At 32.8% G+C, this 23,987-nt stretch overlaps 1 protein-coding gene across 1 annotated transcript; it reads right to left on the bottom strand.

Annotated features, from left to right (window-relative positions):
* Positions 1-19,372: 19,372 nt before the first annotated feature.
* Positions 19,373-20,826, bottom strand: LOC132278546 (uncharacterized). The gene is made up of 4 exons (XM_059780359.1): positions 20,347-20,826; positions 20,053-20,115; positions 19,892-19,957; positions 19,373-19,797 (listed from the first exon to the last, which is right to left on the bottom strand). Exons 1-4 carry the CDS (start codon positions 20,665-20,667, stop codon positions 19,489-19,491), a joined length of 759 nt encoding a protein of 252 aa, XP_059636342.1. The 5' UTR covers positions 20,668-20,826; the 3' UTR covers positions 19,373-19,488.
* Positions 20,827-23,987: the final 3,161 nt, after the last annotated feature.

Genomic DNA, 23,987 nt, shown 5'->3' with positions numbered 1-23,987 from the left:
TATGAAGTTTTGGATTATTGGATTTGGATAATTATATGTATTTGAGGATTTTAAATTAGTTTTCATTCAGCTTTTAATTTTATTTCATCAATTCATTTTGTATTCCGTGTTCGTTATTAAATATTAATTGTCTGATATCCCTCGGGTTTGGGTCTGAGCCTGATCAACCCGTGTCTCGGATTCGAGGGGTATCACAAATTGGAACATATACAGCACAACCAAAAACTCGTATGTGCGAGATATTTGGTTGTTGACCAAAAACAAGTTGCAATGGTGAGTACTTATGATAAGTAGTTGGTCGTATACAAACTAATGATGCAGCATGTAATATGGCATGACCCCAGGCAGAAACAGGTAATTTTGTTCGCATAAGTAAAGGACGACCAATTAACTGAAATTTTTTAATAAAAGATTCAACCATACCATTTTGAGTATGAGTGTGTGCAACAGAATGTTCAACATTAATTCCAACTGACATGCAATAATCATCAAAAACTTAAGAAGAAAATTCAGCGGTATTATCAAGACGGTTCTTACTTGGGTAATTAGGAAAGTGTGCCTGTAATTTGATGATTTGAATAAGAAGTCTAACAAATACAACATTACGAATAAGAAACATACAAACATGGGACCATCGTGTTGAGGTATCAATTAAGACCATAAAATAACGAAATGGTCCACAGGGTGGATGAATTGGCCTACATATATTCCAGTGAATTCGTTGTAAAAATGGGGGAGACTCAACAATGACTTTTGAAAGGGATGGTTTGATAATCAACTTACCTTGTGAGCAGGCGGTGCATATATGATTATTTGGTAAGATGAGTTTTTGATCTTTTATTGGGTGTCTATGTGAATTTTCAATAATTCGACGCATCATTGTACTTCCCGAGTGACCAAGTCGATCATGCCAAAGCATAAAAAGTTTTGGGTCACAAGATTTTTTATGTATCACAACATTTGACTCAATTGTCCTAATAGTTGTATAGTATAATCTAGAAGAAAAAACAGGGAATTTTTCTAATATCTGCTTTTTGCATGAGGTAATGGAAGTAATGTAGAGATATTCCACAGTTATCTCATTTGCGGTCTCAATATGATACTCATTACGACACAAGTCTTTAAAACTCAACAGATTTCTCCGAGATCTTGTAGAATATAAAGCATCATTGATTTGTAATCTTGTTCCATGTGGTAAAATGATGTTGGCTCATTCGAAGCCTTCAATCAAGTTGGTGGGACCTGATATTGTACTGACACTAGCGTCTGTCAGAATTAGGTGAGAAAAATATTTTTGATCTCGAAGGATTGTGTGTGTCGTTCCACTATCTGTAAGACATATATCTTCTTCATTTATTTTGGAACTAGTCAGATCCATTCCTATTCATGCAAATTTCTTTATCAGAAAATAAACTTTTATAACAAAAGAAACTTTAATACAAACTTGAAGATAAAAACTTTAATATAAGGAAAACAAAACATAGTAGACAGAATATGAAAAGAAAATAGGATTAATTGGTGTGGACATTTCCATCACCAATCAGGAAGTCTATCTTTCCATCACGGTCCTAAAAAAAATCTAATACATTCAGATTTGTGATGTTAACTAGCTCATCATGATCAATAAAATTCATTTCCTTTTGTTTCCCCTTTTTCTTTCATTGAGGCTTAGTAAAGTTCAGCCAGATGCTTAGGTATACGACAAATGCTTTGCTAATGCCCTGTCATGCCATACCGATAACAAGTATTATCATGTGCCTTGGGAGGTTGAGCCACATTCTTCCCTTTTACTTGTTTCATTTCATTATAATCTCGCTTTTAAGGATATAACGTGAATCTCTAATTACGAAAATGTGAGGATAGATATCCTTCACGGTAATAAGAATGATTTCTATCACAACCATATTCATTATTGTGGTAGTTATTTTTACCATGACCATATTCATTATTATAGTCATTTCTACCACCACGACCATGTCTACATCCACGTCCACGACTATGGGATGAGGCAACATATGTTTCAAGGATCGTTGTCGATCCAGTTGGATGAGACTGGTGGTTTCTTAATAAAAGCTCATTATTTTGTTCTACCACAAGTAAATATGATATCAGTTCTGAATATTTTTTAAATCTATGCTTTCGATATTGTTGTTGTAAGAGCACATTCGAGGCGTGAAATATGGTGAATGTTTTTTCCAGCAAAAGTTCATCAGTAATGGTATCATCACATAATTTCAATGTAAAGCTGATTTTAAATAGGGCAGAGTTATATTCAGCCACAGTTTTAAAATCTTGCAACCGTAATTGCTGCCAATCATCCCGAGCCTTTGGGAGGATAACTGTTTTTTTGATGATCATATCTTTCTTTCAAATTGTTCCACAAACACAATGGATCTCTTTCAATGAGGTATTCAGTTTTTAGCTGCTCACTAATATGGCGCCGAAGGAAAATCATGGCATTCGCTTTGTCTTGTAATGATGCATCATTCTTTTCTTTAATTGTGTTTCCAAGGCCCATGGCATCTAAATGGATCTGAGCATCTAGAATTCAAGATAAATAATTTTTGCCAAAAATATCCAAGGACATGAATTCCAGCTTTGTCAAGTTTGACATTTTCAGAATAACTAGATGTAACAATATAAAATTATAATTTAGAATAGTATATAAATAAATAAAATGGCATTAAATGAAATAAAAACATAATATGAATTATTTAAATAATAAAGGTGGTAAAATCAGCCATAATGAATAAATTATTAAACAATAAATGTGGTAAAATCGGTCATAAATCATGAAATAATAAAGGTGTTAAGACCGATCATAATTAGTAGATAATAAGGTGGTAGAACCGACCATAGTGTGAGCACATATATTATTTAAGTGAACAAATTTATTTTATGAATAATAATCCATAATTAAAATTTTCTTACCATTTGGAGTTAGAAATACTATTTTCTTTGATAAAGCAAACCAACCCAACAATCTATCAAAACTAATATCACAAAATAGATATATAGTTAGGATAGAAAGAGGGAGATAAAGCTTCTTCTTCAAATTTCAGATGGATATAGCTCGTGCTAATAATGTATAATAAATATATACATGTGTGTGTGTATATATATATAGAGAGAGAGAATAATATTATGTAAGAAATAAAAAACAAAACTGTCGCACATAGAGAGCGAGAATGAAAAGAGAGAAAATGGAAAGCTTTTTTTTATTCAAGTGTGTTTTCACCAGACATAATATACACATGGGCTATTTATAAGTTCAAACTTGGAGCTTCCTAAACAAGCCATAATAAGGCTACTGTAACCAAGAATTGAGCTTCCTACTTACGCAAAGTATGTTATCATGGATGACTTAAATATTGTGAACCCCACAAATATATATATATATAACAGGTGTCTTAATGAGTGTTTTGTTTTGTGTTTTTATTTTAATTTAAACGTTAATTTTACTGACCTCTCAAATATTTTTGGAAAATAATTATCACTTAGGTTTATTTTTACTTTTTCGTCATAATCTCCATTAAAAATATGAAAAATGACAACTTTATTCCTAATTTTTTTAATTCTATTTATTCTAAAATATCAAGTTATATAAATTACTTTTATACCCTTATTATTACACCAGCTGACCACCACCACCCACACACACAGCCAATACACGGATCCGGAGCTTTCCGCCTCATCCGTGCTCTACATGGCCAACCAAAATTTCACAACCCAATTAAAGAAAACAAGTTATCTCCATTGTTATACATATCATATCTATTTTACAACTATAATTGCAGGAGAAAATATTATGCCATTAAGTTAGAAGCAAAAGTAAGCTTAGTTAATTGCTTACCCAATTGTCATTAGCATCGAAACAATTCAGAGAATAAAGACAACAGCTTTCCCATTATACATAACAAAGAAGACAAAACTAAAAGCTTGCACATCAATGAACCTAAATTTCAGAATTATAATTTAAAAATTGAGAGATATGGAGAAAAAAGAAAAAAAAAAGGAACCTCCTTATTTTCCACTTATCAATCTTCAACCTCTTCTTCCGCAAAACTTAAAGCTTGACAAACTGATGGCTCAATCTCTTCTTCTGTGCAAAAGTATGATTTACTTCCAATCAATTCAGCACCCTTATCGCGGGTCCTGAATCCCGGGGACTGTCAATGATGCAAAAGGCAGTCCTAATCCTCGGAAACATATCGGAAATTTTATTAAAACTATTTTCCAACAAAAAAATTTCATGGAAAATTGCAGGGACCATCAATGGTGCACTGCGAATTTGCCACTTCTTCTTCACTCTGCTCTCCATACATTGATCACGGCTTAGTTCGGGCAGAGTACCACGCGATCTATTCACCAATGAAGCGCTCTTCTTCACTGTTTGTAATCTTTTTTTTTTTTTGCGATCAGCGAACGGGGTAGCCGGGGGCGAATTCGACGGCAGTCGTTGGAGGGGTTGAAGAGACCGGGCTTGGTGGATGACAAGGAGGCGTACCGGGGGTCGCTGCCCAGTCAAAAGTATTTGGAAATTATGAATGGGGAACTATCAGTGAAGTGCCTATCGTAGATACTATACTTTTCTCCATCTTTGAAGAGCTTTGGCTGAATTGATGAGAGAACCCCATCATCTTTCTTTAGAGAAGCCCACCACTCACGGAGTTTTTCTCTCTCTGTATAATATAATTTATAAATTTACAAAATATTTAGGGAAGGTTTAGTCTTTTGCCTAATTATTTAGGTTAAAAAGTTATTTTGACAAAGTTAAAGGATATTTAAGTCTTTTTACATTTTGTCAGAGCAGCGGTTGGACTGTTAGTGAAAAACGGAGCAAAAGTTTGTAATTTGAGTGTTAGTTATTTTCAAGAAATATTTGAAATTAACTATTAATTTTAAAAAATAATAATAATTTTTTTTTTGCAAATTGTTCAATAGCGTTTAGAAACATATTTGGAAATTAATATTTTTGAAAGTAAAAATATAAAAACAAATTTGGTAAAAAAAATATGTAAGATGAGGCTGGTTAAAAAAGGCCACCGTTACACTACAAAAATTGCCAAATATATTGGGGTGTTTATTTTGCTCCGGTACAACAGAACGACACACACCCAAAAAAGAAAAAAGAAAAAAAAAAATGGGGTTTCCAATCAAGGAGCAATTCAATGAAATGTACCATAAATCAATGTGTTTGTTCTAAAATAGAAGACTACACCTCACTAATATGGGTGACCCTCCTAGGATCACAATAATATGCCTCTTCAATTCCATTATTGTTAGTTTCTAAAATATATTCCTACAAGCTTTAGTAAAAATTACAAACTTTATTTTCAAAAATATATTCTGAAAATCACTAATTCTCCTACAAGCTTTAGTTTCTAAAATATATTCCTGCATTTGTGTTAATTTCCGCTCCATTTGTTTTGACCTAAAGTTTATTTTTTAAAAAATATTTTACTTTTTTAAATAAATATATATTTTTATAATTACTTTTTCGGTGTTTGACAAGGTTAAGGTCGGATCTATCAGGCGTAAAAAATAACTTACTCCAAATTGTTGGGTAAAGTTATTTTTATTAAGTTTTAATTTTTTTTTCTTCGTAAATATTTTATAACAACCAAATACCAAAAATATATATATATATTCTAAAAAATATTTTACATCCAAAGAAACTATAGTTATGGATTTGATAGCTAGAAACAGATTTAAAAATAATAATAATTTTTTTAAAAGAAAATAAATTGTAGAGTTAGAGATGGAGCACAAGATGGAACCACAAATTTATCTTAGTGAGAAAGAGGATTTTGATCCCAATGAGACACTCCCTCTCACAATGTAGCACAATATTTTCACCACTTTCAATTTCCTGACAAGAGTAGGGACATGCCTTATCTTTAACAAAGCTTCTCTTAATTTCTTATATAGTATCTCAGCCATGGTTAATAATACAGATTGAAAATTTAATTTCTTATATAGTATCTCAGCCATGGTTAATAATAGACATTGAAAATTTTAGATAGAGGAGTTTTTATTCACGCTTAATTACCAAAAGTTCCCCTAAGAGGTTTGTATTTTAAGATGTGTGTAATTTGTTTTTATAATTTATAAAATTGGAAAAATATAATTTGATTTAACGAGTAAAAGTATGGCCTTTTAGAATTTTTGAAGCTGGATTTGATAGACTCAGTTTATGGACAATTGAGTTTATAATTGAATTTATTGGTTTATTACAGATGAAACAACTGTGAGTTAGGAGTAATCTCTAATTAAATTTTAATTTGGAGAAAACAAATTATATATTAAAATTGTGAAACTTCAGTCAAATTAACTTTTAAAATCCTTAGAAAATAGTGGGATTCCATGGAATTTACTCCTCATATAATTTCGTAAACTAAAATTCACATTTTAATATCCCTGCTTTATGGAGTATCTTAAATTACGCACATTCAAAAAAAAAAGAAAAAAGAAAAGACAGTCTAAAATTTTTCATTTCTTTTATTTTCAAAAGGATTTGAAACAGAGTTTTAAAGACATAAGAGTTTTAAAATTATAAAAATAAAAAGAGAAGTAGGGAAGATAAAAATGAGAAAATTGAGAAAGTAATTCGTGTTATTTTATAAAGAAAATCAGAATCTATTAGCCGAAAAATCAAGATTTACTAAACTACGTACAAGGAAATTTTAAGAAAGAAAAAGAGAGAGACTATTAATCATGATTCACTCTCTCTCTCTCTCTCTCTCTCTACAGCGTTCACGAGTCTATTGTCGAGTGCAGATATGCATATAAGCAGATGGGCTGCAGAAGAAGTGTGTCAGTGGGTGCAAACAACTAAAAGCTCGTGGATTAGGCCCTTCTCCAATGAGCCCATCAGGTAGCTTAGGGCCAGATCTTAGGGTCCATTTGGTAATTGTACTATTATTATTATTAGGGTAAAGGACAATAAACCCCCTTAACTTTACTCTCTCTTCCAAAAAACCCCTCCAAACTTCTATTTTTACAATAAACCCCCTAAATCTATTTCCTTTTCTACAAAAAAACACCAGGTGACACTATGTAATACCCCTACTTTAAAAAGGGATAAAATTGGAATTTAAATGTTATTTTATGTGCATTTTTATTTTATTTATTAATTTTATGAATAAATGTTTATTTGTGTGCATTAATTGACTTAATTGGATTATTTGATTTAATTGATTTATTATTGTTTATTTTAATTAAGGGTGTAATTCTTTATTTGTTGGTTTATTTTAATTATTTTTTTTAATTTATTTTATGTGTTTTAAGTGATTCGTTGCTTCCTTATTTGATTTAATTAATGGGTTTAAATTAATTGTTTATTAAGTATTTAATTTTTGAACAGGGTAATTATGTCATTCCCATTAACTAGGGTTTTAGATACGTTTTAGTTAGGGTTTTTGGAGCCGTCTCATAAGCATCTGATATCTAACTAAACTCGGATTAAGTTTAGGGCTTTATCTCAATGTGACAAGGATTAGGGTTTGAGTATTTAGTTTATAAATACTCCATTATGCGTTAAGCTAGGGTTTTACGATATATCACATAGTATATATAGTCGAGGGTTCTGCAAAACACAGGGAGATGCAGAGTAAGGGTTGATATAACAGAGCAAATTGTGAGTTCTCGACTGAGGTTTCAAAGCCAAACCTAGGAGAAGGGAAACACAGAAGTAATAGGAGGCTAAGCAGTATTTTCAGTGTGGCCAGAACAGAGGAAAGCAGACCAACTATTACAAATGCAAGTTCTATCTTCCTCTTTCCCTTTGAGCCGTGTTCTGTGCACCTAGATATGCTCTAGGGTTTTAAGGAAATTAATAACTAAATCATTCATGTATGTTATACATCAGATTAATCATATGTATGCTTTGAATTATTTCTGTGATGATTTCTGCAATATCTGTTACAGTGCATGCAAGTTGGTTCAGTTTTATGTCCTTTAAGCAGGAGGGTTCTGGTCGTAGTTTTGTCTCTGTTTTTATTGCAACTACTGTAAACTACGTATGGAAAGACTACGGGAGTTATGTAAATCTCATAGGAGGGTTGCTATTAATATTTTAGATCTCTGTTGCTTTTAGCTTCGTTGTAATCTATGCATGAGGTTTCAGTTTTGCACAAGTTTACTTCTGTTAATTGATTTAAATTGCTATAATCAAACCTTGGGGATGCTATCAGGAGGGTATTAGATCCTTTAGATCAGTTTAAGAAACAAGCAGAGGGGTAGGAATTGATCGGAGAAGGAGCAGATTGACGGAAACGGAGCAGAGACTGAACTGGAGGCTCTCAAGAGGGGGAGAGCCGGCTCTAGGAAGTCAAGAGCCGGCTCCCCTTCAGCAAGAGCCGGCTCCTAGGGGATTGGAGCCGGCTCCAATAGGGGAAGAGCCGGCTCCTCCATTCCAGAGCCGGCTCCAATTTGTTTTTACGTCCAGAAAGTGGTTTTAGGGCTCTGTTTGGTGTTTTGAGCACTGTTTGGGCTTCTGAGTGATTCTAATGAACTGTAGGGACTTAACAGAGGATCTAAGTAGTTAATTTTAAGTGTTATTAAACTTAATGTTGCATGGTTTAAGTCTTTAAAACAAAGGATGAAGCAGTGTAAAAATATACCACGGTGTATGCTACTATCAGAGAAAGGAACTAAATGGCTTGATTAAATTTTAGAAATTTAATAAGACTTCACGGGGGATTAAATAGTTAATTTTTGGGTGTTATTAAGACCCTAAATTAATTTAAGGTTAATTCTAAATTAACGGATCAAACTGTATAACACTTATGTACAATTATATACGGTTGGTGGATGAATGAAGTTTTAAATGCTTAAGCTTATTTTTAGGCATTCCAGTGGGATGTAATATATTTATAAAATGGTCTTAAATATATTATGGGGTCATTGATGTGTTAGATGTAATCTATGCAGGCTCTGGAAGTTAGTTGTTGATTTATTAATTCATCCCCTGCAACTATATGGTTAATTGGTTGGATTTATATTGCTGAAACATTTAAAAATCTTCGGTGATTAATTGGATATTGGTTTTGGATTTTAAATTACTGTACTATCATTCGTAGTCTGTAATTTACATGGTTTTGGTTTTAAGTGGTTGAAATACTAAATACTATTCTACAATAATGTGGATGGTTGGTTTTGGACTATAAATTACATGCTTATTATTTATGCCTTGTAATTTACCTGGAATTATGTATTGGAACATAATTGCTGAATTCTTATACTTAATTCGGTCAATTATTTGGAATCATATATTGGATTATAATTGCTGAATTCTTATATTAGATTTGACCAATTATTTGGAATTATGTATTGGATTTTAATTGCTGAATTCTCACATTAAAATTCTGTCAATTATCTGGGTTTGGTTTTGCATTGTAAATTACTTGCTTATCATTTGAATGTTGTAATTTACATGGATATGGAGGATGGTATGCACCGGTATGGGACGGTGGCATACTAGGTATGGTTTAGTTCAAAATGCTAATTCCTACCTTATGGATTTTAATTGGTGAACAGTATGACTGGTTCTATCAATTATATGGACTTTGTGGATTGTATGCACCGGTATGGGACGGTGGCATACTAGGGACAGACTGATTTAAAATACTCAGTCCTACCTGTTTTGGAATAAGGGAACGGGTTGTTAAATAAATCCTCCTTATATATACATAAGTCGGTACGGTTGAATACGCCGAATGACTTATTGGATTTCTTGTGAATGGTTAGGAACGGAGTTTAGATATATATGTTTATGGTACCATGAGTTGAGCTTGAGTCTCAAACTTGTTGGTTAGGGTGCGTATATGCAGTGGACGTGTAGCTGGTTATAGTAGGTTGGGTGTACCCTGTTAGGTCTAGGTACTCATGCCCACCTTTGGGTGCGTATTCGCATGTTGCCTTCTATTCAGGTTGAGACCCCTACTGTAGTTCAGTGAATGTCCCATAGTGTGGATATATATATGTATGGACTAGATAGATATTGTGAGGTATCTATGGTGTATCTGCGTATCGGGTCACTGTATGGATTGCAGTTAGATTAGAACTTGCTAGTGGGCCTGACCCACCCTTTTATTATTTTTTTCAGGTGTTCGTCAGTTCTGGGCTGTAGAGGTTGATCGTGCTGAGCAGATACAGTTATTCACTCTACTAATGGCGTAGGATTTTATTTCATGTTAAGACTTGGGTTTTGTTCCAGTCTTTTGAGTACCATTGGATATTTTTAGGGGTCCACTAGATGGATTCCCGAGTTGTATAAATTGGAGAATGATTTCCATTCGTGGTGGATCAGTTGTATCAAAAATAGTTTTAATTATCAATGAAATTATTTATTCTGAGGTTTTCAATTATTGGATTATCCTTCTAGATTCTTTTCAGCAAAATTTTATTCATTCTTGTTTTCTATATTGTATTCTGTGTTCATTAAATTGCTAATTGTTTTGATATCCTCGGGTAATCGGGCGTGGGCCTGGCCAACCCGCATCCGGAAATCCGGGGGTATCACACACTATTCCGGCACTTATTCATCACCTGACCCAATATATAATTTCAAAATGACTGAGTTACCCTTATTATTATTAAGAAAATAAATAAATAAAAATTCCAAATTAAAAAGTCTTTGTTTAACCCTAATTTTCTTCACAAGTCGCCATTGCCATCAACAACGACCGGTCAAGTGCGGCTTAAGCTCGCCGGCGTTAGCGTCGTCTTCCTCAACATCGACGAAGTTCCCTGCTATCTCCTCTGCCACACCCATGTTCACACCCATTTGACACCAAAGCCGATTTCTGCCATCACCATCGAAATCTCACCTGCCACTTTTGCCATCACCGATCTCACCAATCAAGTCTCCGCCGAGATCGCCGCCGCCATCCATCTCAGATGGAAGTCGTATTCAACAACAGAATTGAGTTCACCGAACTCAGCCTCAACCTTGGGCTCACCGTTGCTGCACCACCGACCGACCGCGAGCCCCATCAACCTAGCTGCAAGTCTAACGGCCTAACTCAGTCTCGCCGCCTCCGGACATCACAGCTGTCTTCTTGTCTTCTTAACCATCGTCAACCACCACAGCTCTCCGCTGTCATCTCTGCCATCATCAATCCCTGCCACTGATCATCACACTGCTGCTCTCCTCTGTCATCAAGCTCGCCGCCACCCACTGCCGAATCCCTACCACCGATCCTTGCCGTCTCCCCGCCGACCAGCCGAAGCCATCCTTTCCACCTTCAACTTTAACCTTCCCATTCTCTCTCTGTATATACCAAAATTGTGGGTTATACTTTGAACACGCCTTCTCAGTGATTGAAGACAATTGTGACCCACATGCCATCAAAAAAAAATAATAATAATAATACTTTGCATCAGACAGAAAGAGAAAGTGAGAGTGATAAAGGGTTGTGGGATCCCTCCTCTTCATGGCGGCGTAGGATTCCGAAGATTCATACAACAATAATTACTATGGCTACTAGGAAAGGACACGCAGGCGTTGATTTCGTGATTATTATGGTTTGATTTGCCAAGTCGAGTCCGAGACAAAATATTAGGAGTTGGCCGTGATTCTCGCTGGCGTTATGGGGGTGGAGATGGTGGTGGTTATGGGGATAGTTGGAATGATACCTCCACATCTGTGCTGGTGGTAATGGTGGTGGTGCCGCCACGACTGGATCAAAGGAAAGACGGTGGTTTGTAGAGAGAAGATTAGGGGATTGGGAATATGAGATTACTTAAATGTCCCTATTATTAATGATGTGGCAGTACATGATGCGGATATTTTTGTCCAAAAATAATGGTGATAAGGCATTTGTGCTGTCACAATATCATTTGTTGTTACTAGAGGGCAATTTGTAATTCAATATTTTCGGTCAGCTCAGGTGTCGGCAAATATAGATTTTGTCCTGAAATTATACTTTTTAAATAGTTGAGGGGGGCATTACTTAGTTCAGGGGGGTTTTGTGCTTTTGCTTGAAAGTTCAGGGGGGTTTATTGCCCTTTACCCTTATTATTATAAAAAAAGGAACAAACTAGAGATAGAATATATGGACATATTTGGTTTAGAAAATAAAAAAAAAAAATGTACCAAAATAAAAAAATAAAATATTGTTGCGTTGATTATTTTTTAAAATCGTTACAAAAATCTCTTTGGTGGTCTACTCTTGAAAATCATTTTCTAAAGGGACAATATCGTCACTAGTGAGGATGTACTACATCTTGTTGGTTGATGTGAACTACTAACAACAAATGAAAATGTATTTGTTAATAATAAATTTAGGAAAAAAAATAAAATAAAGAATAATATTTAAGTGCTTACCAATGAGTATGTAACTCATTATCTCTGATTTTGTAACTAAAAAACGTTTATTTATTATTAATTCACATCAACAATCAGATCATGATCATGATAGAATTTTAAAAACATGTGTTTATTTGTTATTAATCCACATCAACAATCAGATCATGATATAATCTTAAAAACATGTGTTTATTTGTTATTAATCCACATCAATTTAAAAATACGTGTTTATTTGTTATTAATCCACAAATCATGATAGAATCTTAAAAACTCAGCTAAAAAAACCGTTATTTTCAAAGACAAAACAGTTTTGTATTTTCAGGATTTGAAAACTATTTTAGAATATTTATATATTAACTCAAGTTGGTTCCATTTAAACATTCATAAGCACTTGTAAATTCGAAGGTCCTATGGTTCCATTATGGAAATAGCCAAAAAAAAAAAAAAAGGAAAATTTTTATAGTCACCTAACTTTCTTATAATTTTTTATTGGAAAATTTTGATTTCTTAAGAAAGTTTTCTGAACTTACAATAATGCCCTTTCTCATGGTATGCAAAAATAATATTTTTTCATAAATTGCTTTTCGAAATTTCTAATCATATGCAAAATAAAAAATTTATTTTCTTTCAATGCCATACTCATCCCACATTATAGAATAACAATATTCTTCTACCTATTCTTTCTCCTCTATGTTCATCATTAATTTTAAAATTTGATACGTAATGTAGTCAACAACATTAATCCTTGGCATCATTTGCACACTCGAATTTTTACATACAATCTGAATTTTTACCTACTACACCAATAATTGAAATAAAATAAAAAATAAAATGGAACAATAAATAAAACATAAAGTATAAAGTAAGAATTAGGCAAAATCAATTCAGAGCTTTTCAAATTTACACTTTAGATATCCTATTAATGCAATATCCTTAATTGCTAATGCCACCTAATAATAATACTAATAATAAAACAGAGAAGAGAGAAGAAAATTTATTTAAGCCCTAGTGGTTTTATGATTCTGAGGTAACGCTTCATGTCTTTAATTTTTAACATTCTGTTCCTTCTTGCTTCAGAAGCAGTCGCTGCTGTTTTGGCTCTGTCATCCACCACCAATGAGGGAACACCATGTGGGACCACCACCATAGGACCCCGCGGGAACAATTGATCACCTGCTCGGCCAGGTGGATCGGGCTTCTTTCTCCCTCGGGCTTGGTTGCGGTGACTGGATTCTACATGCTCCTCCCTCGTCCAGTCTCAACTTTCCATACGTTCTACCCGTGCCCAGAGTTCTTTGTTCTCTCTGCTTAGATCGTCAAGTTGCTGCTGCAATTCCTCCATACATTTATGCATAACCTCCTCTCGCTGCACAGAGGGTTCTTTTTTGCCAACAATTCTAGAACGTAGATGGACCATAATTCTTGCGGGATTAAGTCACTTGTTTCTCACGGAAAGCGCTAAATGTTGAGATTTTACCTATTGTACAGCTGTAGGATTGAATTATTTTCTCATTGATTTAGCGCTAATTGGTAGGTAATTAGTTTCCCGATTATTGTATATTTAGTTACCTATTTTAGCTAGATATTACTTTATAAATTGAATGTAATACCATCATGAATAATATCGAATAAGAATTTTGAACTCTCATATTCGTTCTCTGAATTTCAAGATGGTATCAGAGCCATCTGTATTTTTTTGATTTCTTTGAATTTCGCCTTGAACCCATACCCAGACTCATACACAACCAATTTATCCATATACATTCATACAACATAATCATACCCATACAACATAACCATACACATTCACAGTGATTCACCCATCACAAGCCACTGCCAATCCGCTGAAGATCTCACCGGATCGGGATCTGAAACGACGACGACGAAGCCGCAGCCTCTGCCATCACAAGTCTCAGCTGTCGCCGGACCAACAGCCGTAACCAAACCGCTGCACCTCGATGGCTCTGTATCGTCGTCACTGGACTTGTATCGCCATCGCCGAATCGGCCGCACCGTCTAAACCAGTCCTCTCCGCATCACAGCCGAGCCATCATCGTCGGCGAACAAAGAGAAACACCCACAGCCGCAGGCTCCAACATCGCTGCCAGATCTGATCTCCATCGCCGGAACTACTGAACCGAACCGGAACTACTCTCTCGTGGCTTCGATCTCTTGACAACCCTCCACCGCCGGTCGCCTTCCTCGACTGGAGCTCACGGCCGAGCTCTACCGCTGGTTCGTTTTCTCCTCGCAAGACTTGTCTTCCACAAATCCTTTCTTCTTTTGTTCTTCTGATTCTGATATATCATATATATATATATTATATTTCAAAAAAAAAAAAAATCTGTTTGGCCACAAGTGTACTCCTATTCCAATTCTGGATTAGTTCAAAACTAAACTAGTTTTTTGTAACCTCATTTGAAAACTGGTTCTGTGATAAACCAGTTCCAAAAAAAAAAAAATGTGTGAAAAAAATATTGAATTATTTAGAGCAGACAAGTCTACCTACAAATGCACTCATTGCAACCAGACTAGTCATACCAAAAGTCGCTGTTTCAAACTTGTGGGATATCCGAAATGGTGGGATCTTCACCGTTGGAAGAAGAATTCAACAAAGACCTCCACTGCAGCAGTTGTTAAGACAACCGATAGTAGTGGTAAGAATTTCAATATTTCTACACATGTTGCTAATAGTGCATGGATAATTGATTCTGGTGCTACAGGAAATGATCCTGAAGAAATGAAGGCTCTCAAGAAGTACTTGTCCAGAGAATTCGAAATGAAAGATCTAGGTTTTTTGAGATATTTTCTTGGGATTGAAGTATCTCGATCAAATAAATGAATCTTTCTATCTTAAAGAAAATATGCCTTAGATCTATTACAAGAGATTGACATGACAGCATGTCAACCAGCTGAGACACCAATGGAAGAAGGACTGAAGTTATATGTTGAGTCCAATCAAGTACCTCCTAATAAAGGAAGATACCAAAGACTTGTAGGGAGATTGATGTACTTAGTTATATTTGGCTTATGCATTGAGCATTGTTATCCAGTTTATGCATGATCCTAGAGAGCAACATATGAATGCAGTTATGCGCATTCTAAGGTTTGAAATCTGTTCCTGGAAAAGGAATTTTGTTCACTAAAAATGTTGGTTGTCAAAACATAGATGCATATACTGATGCTGACTGGGCTGGAGCTATAGATGATAGGCGATCTACTTCTGGTTACTTCACTTTTGTGGGAGGTAATCTTGTTACATGGAGAAGCAAGAAACAACATGTTGTTGCTCGCTCGAGTGCAGAAGCTGAATTCAGAGGTATGGCACTTGGACTTTGTGAAACTTTGTGGTTAAGACTTCTCTTGCGGGATTTGGGTTATCTACCTGGGCAACCGATTCAATTATATTGTGACAATAAAGCAGCATGTGATATTGCCTATAATCCAGTTCAACATGATCGTACAAAGCATGTCGAAATAGACAGATTCTTCATTAAGGAGAAGTTGGATGGAAAAATTGTGGAGTTGCTTAAAATTCGATTTGAGGATCAACTAGCCGACATTCTCACCAAAGCAGTCTCAAATCAAGTGTTTTCAAAATTTTTAGACAAGTTGGGCATGTGTGACATCTATGCACCAACTTGAGGGGGAGTGTTGAGATTTTACCTATTGTACAGCTATAGGATTGAATTATTTTCTCACTGATTTAGGGCTAATTGGTAGGTAATTAGTTTCCCGATTATTGTATATTTAGTTACCTATTTTAGCTAGATATTACTCTATAAATTGAATGTAATACCATCATGAATAATATCGAATAAGAATTTTGAAGTCTCATACTCGTTCTCTGAATTTCAAGACTAAAGTTTGAAAAAGGTTTTTGACCTTATTTATAGTGGTAAAATTTTTACTAACTTTCCCTTTCTTTCCTTATCTCATTAAACCCTTCTTCTATTATGAAAAGGATTCCGCTTGGACTCGATGGTCTGCTTGTCTTAAATATTTTCCTTTACTTAGGCTATGTTTGGAATCAAAGTTTTGGAATTTGGATTTAAAATTGGAAAAAGAATTAGATTGGAATTAAAATGAAATTTCATTAGGTTGGAATAAACTGGAATTCAAACTAAATGAATTACTTTCTTATGTTTGGATGCAAAAAGAATTGGAATGGAAATATTATTTTTTACCAATTTATCCTTATAGAGAGGTGTGTATATACATACTATATTTACATTAATTTAAGTAAAGCTATGTTTGTAGGACATATATTGGTACTTAAACCAAAATTTTTATTTGTAATAATTTTGGCGACTTAAACCACATATTTGAAATAATATTTTAATATACCTTTTTACTTTTAAATTTTTTTTATTATTAGTATAAATATACATAAATATATACATAAAAATATACAAACAATAATATGTAAAATTAGATGGTGTTTTGTTACCATTTTTTTTTTCTTCTTAAAAAAAGAGTGAAATAAGTTAATTTGGTCAAATTTTCTAAAACATCATGCTCAAACATTATTTGAGTTTTAATCAATCCTAATAACAAATAAAATATCTAAATGAATCTCCAAATGAACTAAAGTACTTTATTTTAATAGAAATATTATTTAAATATGTTTTTCTTATTAAAGAGATCAGAATTGATGTATAGAATAGAAAAAGCTTACAGTTTGGCCTGGTCTTGCGTATTGGAAGACAAAGAAGGAAAGACAATGGAATGGAAGGACATAATTCATACAAATATTCACTTTACAGAGAAAGTGATACCTCAAAAGAGGAGGATATTTTGGTAAAATTAAGATACTTCCGAAAAATTGTTACTTACTTCATCACAAAATGAAATTTTGCCAAATTTTCTCAAATTTGTTACAATTACGATATTTCCTATCAAATTTCATGAAATCCAATTCTTGTTAGAATTTCTTCCTTTCCAAACAACATAAATTCCATTCTAAAATTAAGTCCCGTGGAATCTTATGATTCTAAACACAGAATGATGACTTAACACAGTTCAAATGAGGGTATTTTTTCTTAAATACCAAAATTACCCCTAAAAGGTTTGTATTCTAAAATATAATTATATAATTAGGAATGCATTAAAAGCTTAACGGAGGTCAATTCGAAGTATGGAATCTTCAAGTACTAATCAATAGTCCAATTCATGTTAATTTTTTTAATTTGAGGTTGAATTCAAGCTTGCAAGAGCTTTCAACTCAAATATATATGGCTTCAGTTGGTCCGTCATGGTAACCGAATTTGGTTACTTTTTAACCCGAATTGATTGGCTGATTAAATTTTAAATGAAACAAGTGTGAGCTAAGAGGAGTAATCTCTAATTATATATATATATATATATATATATATATATATATATATTTTGTCGTTAAGTTAAAATTATGAAACTTAAATTACGAAACTTTAGTAACTTTTAAAATCTTTGAAAAATGTTGGATGTAATACTTTACTTATCTAATCATATCCCCACATTGGTATCTTAAATTCCAAAGATTAAAAAAAGAGAGTCTAAATCCTTTTATTTCTTTACTTTTAAAAGGATTTGAAGCTTAAATCTTAATAATAGTTGAAGCTGTTAAGGCTATATGAACAAAATTGAGATAAAATATGGCTAGATAAACTATGTACAAGGAACAAAAGCACCGAGAGACTATTAATAACAGGGGAAAAAGAATTGTACAAGGAAAGTAAACAACAAGAGACTATTATTTAAATTGACATATATATATATAATAGTTGAAGCTGTTAAGGCTATATGAACAAAATTGAGATAAAATAAGGCTAGATAAACTATGTACAAGGAACAAAAGCACCGAGAGACTATTAATAACAGGGGAAAAAGAATTGTACAAGGAAAATAAACAACAAGAGACTATTATTTAAATTGACATATATATATATATATATAATTTTATGGGGAAAATAACTGAGAAGATCAAAAAATGATCTGAAACAAGCTTGAGAAAAGAAAAAAGAAAAAGGGAAATCGGGAATGGTTTGGTTAACACACATCAAACTTGCCTAATTATTTGCAAGCTTCTCATGGATTAGGCCCTTCTCCAATAAGCCCATGAGATAGCTTAGGCCAGATCATAGGGTCTGTTTGGTAATTGTAATTTTATTTTATTTTGTGAAAATCAGGTCAAATGTACAAAATATGTTTAGTTAACTATTTTTGAAAATTGTTTTCCGAAAAAAAAAAAGAGATTATTTTTAAAAAGACAACAAATTAGTATTTTCTGACATTTTTTTAGAACTGTTTATAAAAGAATTGAACCAAAAATGTCCTTTATGTTGGACACCATTGGAGGATTTTACTTAAATATTAGTGCAATATATATACGTATATATATATATATATATATATATATATATATATAATATGTATTTAATCAATTTATATACTTTATGTGTGGGTGGTCTATGTTTCTTATATATTTTAAACTCAAGTTGGTTCCATCAAACATTCCTAAGCAGTTGTAAATCGGAAAGTTAGTCTAGGCAGACCAAAATAGCAAGAAAAGAAAGAAAGTATAAATTTTTTATAATAGGAATATTTTCTTAGATGATATTTATTTTAGAAAGGTTACAATTTGTAGGAAAAGGAAAATTTTCAGCAAAATTTATTTGTAATAAACCAGTTTGAATGGATTCTATATGACTTGTTTTTGACTACTAGATTTTCCAACACCTAATTTTTTGAATTTACAATAATGTCATTTCTATTAAGGTAAGTGGTTCCTTGCAGTGTGTGCAAGGCTGCAAGCTGTTGTTCAAATTGGGCTAAGCTTCTGCTTCATGTAATGGGCTAAAGCCCCCTTTTTTTACTTCGGCCCAGTTAAATATGATATGATCAATTATTACAAGTGTCATTCCTTTCCTTTCTTTTCTCCCTCCAACCAAACACAACATTTGTCCTCTGGCACCATTTGCACACTCCAACTTTCACAAACAATCCAAACTTTTTTAGACACTACACCATAATTAAAATTAAATAAAAAATTAAAGAAAACATAAAGACAAAAGATTAAAATAAGAATGGGGCAAATTTTTTATAGAGTTTCTCAAATGTACATTTTAGATATCCCATATGGAATGTCCTTAATTGGTAATTCCACCTATTATCAAGAATAATAAACACAAAGAGAATTATATAACAAATTTTTTAAAACAAAGCTTCATCCCTCTCATTCTTATCATCCTGTGTTTTCTTGCTTCAGCAGCTTTGGCTCTGTTACCCATCATCACAAACCTAGTCATCAGATCGAACGGCTGTGGAACCAATGAATCATTAGCAGACACGTTGTTGTTGTTATTAGGAATAACATGTGGGACCACCAGCCTAGGACCCCCATACATCGTCCGATTCACAATGAAAGACTGCTGATATGGAATTTGACCATGCCCTATTTCCAACTCTAGATTTTGGGGTTGACCTCTTTCACGCCAAAAATTTAGCTGTCGAAAAAAAACAAGTACCAAACAAATATAAATAAATAAATAAAAGAAAAAAAGTGAGATAAAAGAGAAAAAAAAAGTGAGATAAAAGTACCTGTTGTTTAAGAGTTAAATTGGTAGCCAATAACTCCTCGTAGTGTCTTTTCACCTTCTCTACCGACTGTTAGATAGTAAAAGAATTTTAGGGTTTTGTTCAAACAATTATACAATAATTATATTCTAATTTGTAAATACTATTCAATTAAAGAAACTCACCTCAGTTAGACATTGTTTGCGCTGAGTTGACTCATTTATAATTCCCAACAATTCTTCTCTTGACTGCAACATAATCAATAAGAAACATTAAGAAATTTCTAGACGCTGATTACACACAGTCACACACACATTGACAGAAGTAAATGTGTCCAAAACAGGGGAGACATTCAAGCCAAAAACCAAGACAAAGAAACTAAAAGGTAGACGAAACCCAGTTTTCGAAAATCAAAGAAAATAAAAACCCTTTTTTTGGAGACGTTCTTGTGCGAAACAGAAAGAGGGAACAAGAAATACCCTTTTTTTGGAGACGTTCTTGTGCGAGTGCTGGGGCCTCTCGCCGGATTCACCGTGTAGGAAAGTCGCCGTACTCGAAGTCTCGACGACAAATTTGGGTCCTCTCTCTGTTCTCTGCGGCGGCCGAGGCAGTGACGGCGACGGTGGCGAATCTAACACCGATCTCCTTCTTTTGGTACCCCACCGCATACGAGCCTCCAATTTGGCTATAAGAATTGGAAAATCGAGCAGTATGTCGGCCACCTCCATCTCGACTTCGTTAAACAAAACTTCATCTTCATCATAGGGAGGAGAGAGAGTGGGGATTGCGCTTTCCATCATCACTTCGCAGATTTCAGAAAAATCTTAGTTGAGAAACAGTGGAAAGTAGAGAGATAAAGAGTAGAAGATGGGAATTTATAGAGAGAGAAAGTGAGATTGAGTTCCTATAAACCAATCCGAAGTAGGACTAAATAGAAATTCATGGAGAGAGAGTACCGAGGCTGATGCCACGTGTCAAGCAGTATAGATGGAGGGTTGTTCTAGGGTTTATGTTATGCTAGTATTTGTTACGGTGTGTGTGGGGGTGTACACTCCTTCTAAGAGACCATACAGCTTTACTGCGTGTGACTGAATTACTTTGACAACAAGTAAATAACTGTCGAATTAAACTTACCAAAATTTCTCTGACCACCACCAAATCTTACGAAATTACCCCCATGACACTACACTGCCTTACAATCTATTCTCTCATTAGAATATAATAATATATATAGAGATGTTGTCCCTCCTGTCCAAATAAAAATAAAAATAAAAATAAAAATATTATTATTATTATTATTTTTTTGCAATTTGTTCAATAATGTATAAAAACATGTTTGGTAAGTAAAATTTTTGAAAGTAAAAATATAAAAATAAATTTGGTAAAAGAAGTGTTAGACTACTCTGGTTAAAAAAGGCCACTGTTACATTATAAAAATTACCAAACGCGACTATTCAATGAAATGTATACATATTACTAATATGGGTGACACTCCTAGAATCGCAATAGTATGCTTCTTACTTCAATTCCATTATTGTTAGTGTAAAATCACTAATTCTCCTTTAAGCTTTAGTTACTAAAATATATTTTGGCATTGGTGATAATTTTGGCTCCATTTATTTTGACGTAAAGAATTTATTCAGTGTTTGAAAGATGTCTAGGTTAAGGTCGAATCCATTAAGTTGAGACATATAAAATAATTTTTTAAAAATTGATAAATAAATTATTTTTATTAAATTTTAATTTTTTTTAAAAAAAATATTTTACGACAATCAAATACTAAAAAAATAAAAAATATATATATTTAAAGAATATCATGGCATTAATTTCCTGTAAAGATGGTGGAGTATTTCGAAGAAATCATCTGCCAATTTCAAAGAAAATAAAAAAGAAGCAGTTTCTTGTTTATACTTTTCTTACTCTCTTCTGTACTGAATGGTAAATAGTGGCCGACATTTCTTCATATCTGATGTGGGACCCACATGTGTCTATATGGTTGGACACGTGTCCTTTTTAAAATGGACACGTCTGATCAATTTGTGAATATATATCAAATTTTCTATCAAGTGGTGAAAAAGAGTGGTGCTCAGTTTGAAACTTTGAATTTAAAAATCTAACGAGATAAAAAACAATAACTTTAGTTTTGTTTGGTTAAGTGGAAATAATTAGAAAAGAAAAGAAAAGAAAGAGAAAATTTTTAAATTTTTTTTAGAGTTTGCATAAATAGAAAGAAAAATTTAATAAAAAATTTAATTTCTCTTATTAAGTATTTTTTCTCAAAAATTTTCTCACGAAAATAAATAAAAGAAGCGCTTATTTATTTGCAATTCATATTTTACCCAGATTAACTTAATCGTGGAAAGTTCTCTCTAAAATAACTTCTATTTTGAGGTAAGTTCTCTTAAAAATAAATTATATATTCTGAGGTAAGTTAGTAAGACAAATTATATAATTATATATGCAGAATATCAATGATAATTTGAGTAACACTACTCAAAATAGATCATGCTTCTAAATAGAATTATTTATTTATTTATTTATTTTTTATTCTATATTGCAATTCTAGCTACTCATAATCATGTATGGATATATATATATATATTTTATATGGTGAAATATTTGATTTTTCTCTCAAATAGTAGTATTGCCTTTTCATCTCTAATTTTTATTTTATTTTTAATTTCTTTATCTTAAACTAATAATTAGTTTTATCCAAAAAATATATATTATTAAGCCTTATTCTAAATATAAATAATATAAATGAGTATAAACAATTATGTATGTGAGTTTAATAATTTATTATTTTATTTTACAATGGTAGTTTTGGTATGCATAATTACTTTCTTTTCACGTTCAGGTTATCTAAACTAATAAATTAATATTTTTCTATAATTTTTTTGGATAAATTTTCATGTTAACCAAATGCATGCTAGAAAATCTCTTTTCTTTTCATTCACTTAACTTTTTATTTTTTTTTTCACTTTCACTTTCTATTTTTTTTTTTTTTTTTTTTTTTTTCATCTCATCTAACCAAACAGGGCCTTAAAGTCCAACTTAACATCGTGTGGGAGATAAGAAAAGGAAGGAGAAGAAAAAGAAAAATAATAGAAGAAAAAGTCTAAAAGAGGAGACATCACCCATAATGTAATGTGTAAAGTATTATTGAGAAATTGATGAAAGTTAATTTTTTGGATAAAATATTTTTTTGTTTTCTTTAAAACTTTTTATATTTTATTTTGAGATTTACCATCTTGCTTGTGTCGTACCCATGTTCCACCTTCCTACACATATGGCTGAGACAATTTGCAAACGTTTTGGTTGTTCCATGTTTGGATTCGGTCAGCTAATCATGAATGCTAATTGTGAGCAAATGAAATAATATATAAATTACATCATCATGCTGTTGATATTAAAATGATAGTGTAATTTAATCAAAAGAAAGGGTATAAAACTATAATTGACTGATACGAAATTTTGAATATATAATTTTTATACAATTTTCTTTCAAATTGTTAGATTCGCGTCTTAATATTTGTGATGATCATAATAAATAGACAAAATACTAATGAAAAGTGTCAACAAAGGAGAGTTCTTATAGTAGGCGTTACTCTAGTGTTTAAGACAATACAACAAAATAGCAGGCTTTTTAGCAACATTAAATATGCAAAATTAATATTAGAAAAAGACTGGTTTAAAAATAAGCTATTCAATTCCAATTTTATAGAATAAAATTTATGCTACCAAACACAGTATGAATAAATTTGAAGTGGTAAATTAGGACATCTCTTCCTTGATTAGCAATACTCCCTCCCGTGTCTAACGGATCAGGATCCTCCCCATTTGTATAATAGTCTATTTCCTCCATTTTTGTGGGTAAAAGTGCATACTAATATTTTCATAAGGTGCATCCTAACATTTTCTTACGGTGCATCCCAACACTTTCTCACGGTGACTTCCAAACATGACTGACGTGACCATTTTTGGGTCACTTGTTTCAAAATAGAGCAAATGTGTATTATTTCACTGGAGGTGATTTTCACCTGTGTCTAACTTACTTGGGAGAAAGAAAAAAAAAAGAAAAAAACCAAAATCGATTAAAATTTGAAAACATTGGAGAACT

Source organism: Cornus florida, unplaced genomic scaffold (genome assembly GCF_030987335.1).
Source record: "Cornus florida cultivar Cherokee Brave unplaced genomic scaffold, ASM3098733v1 CherokeeBrave_3.0.0_Hap2_Chr10, whole genome shotgun sequence".
Lineage (NCBI taxonomy): Eukaryota > Viridiplantae > Streptophyta > Magnoliopsida > Cornales > Cornaceae > Cornus > Cornus florida.
Note: the sequence above shows the minus strand (reverse complement) of the source record. Positions and strands in the feature narration are given on the sequence as shown.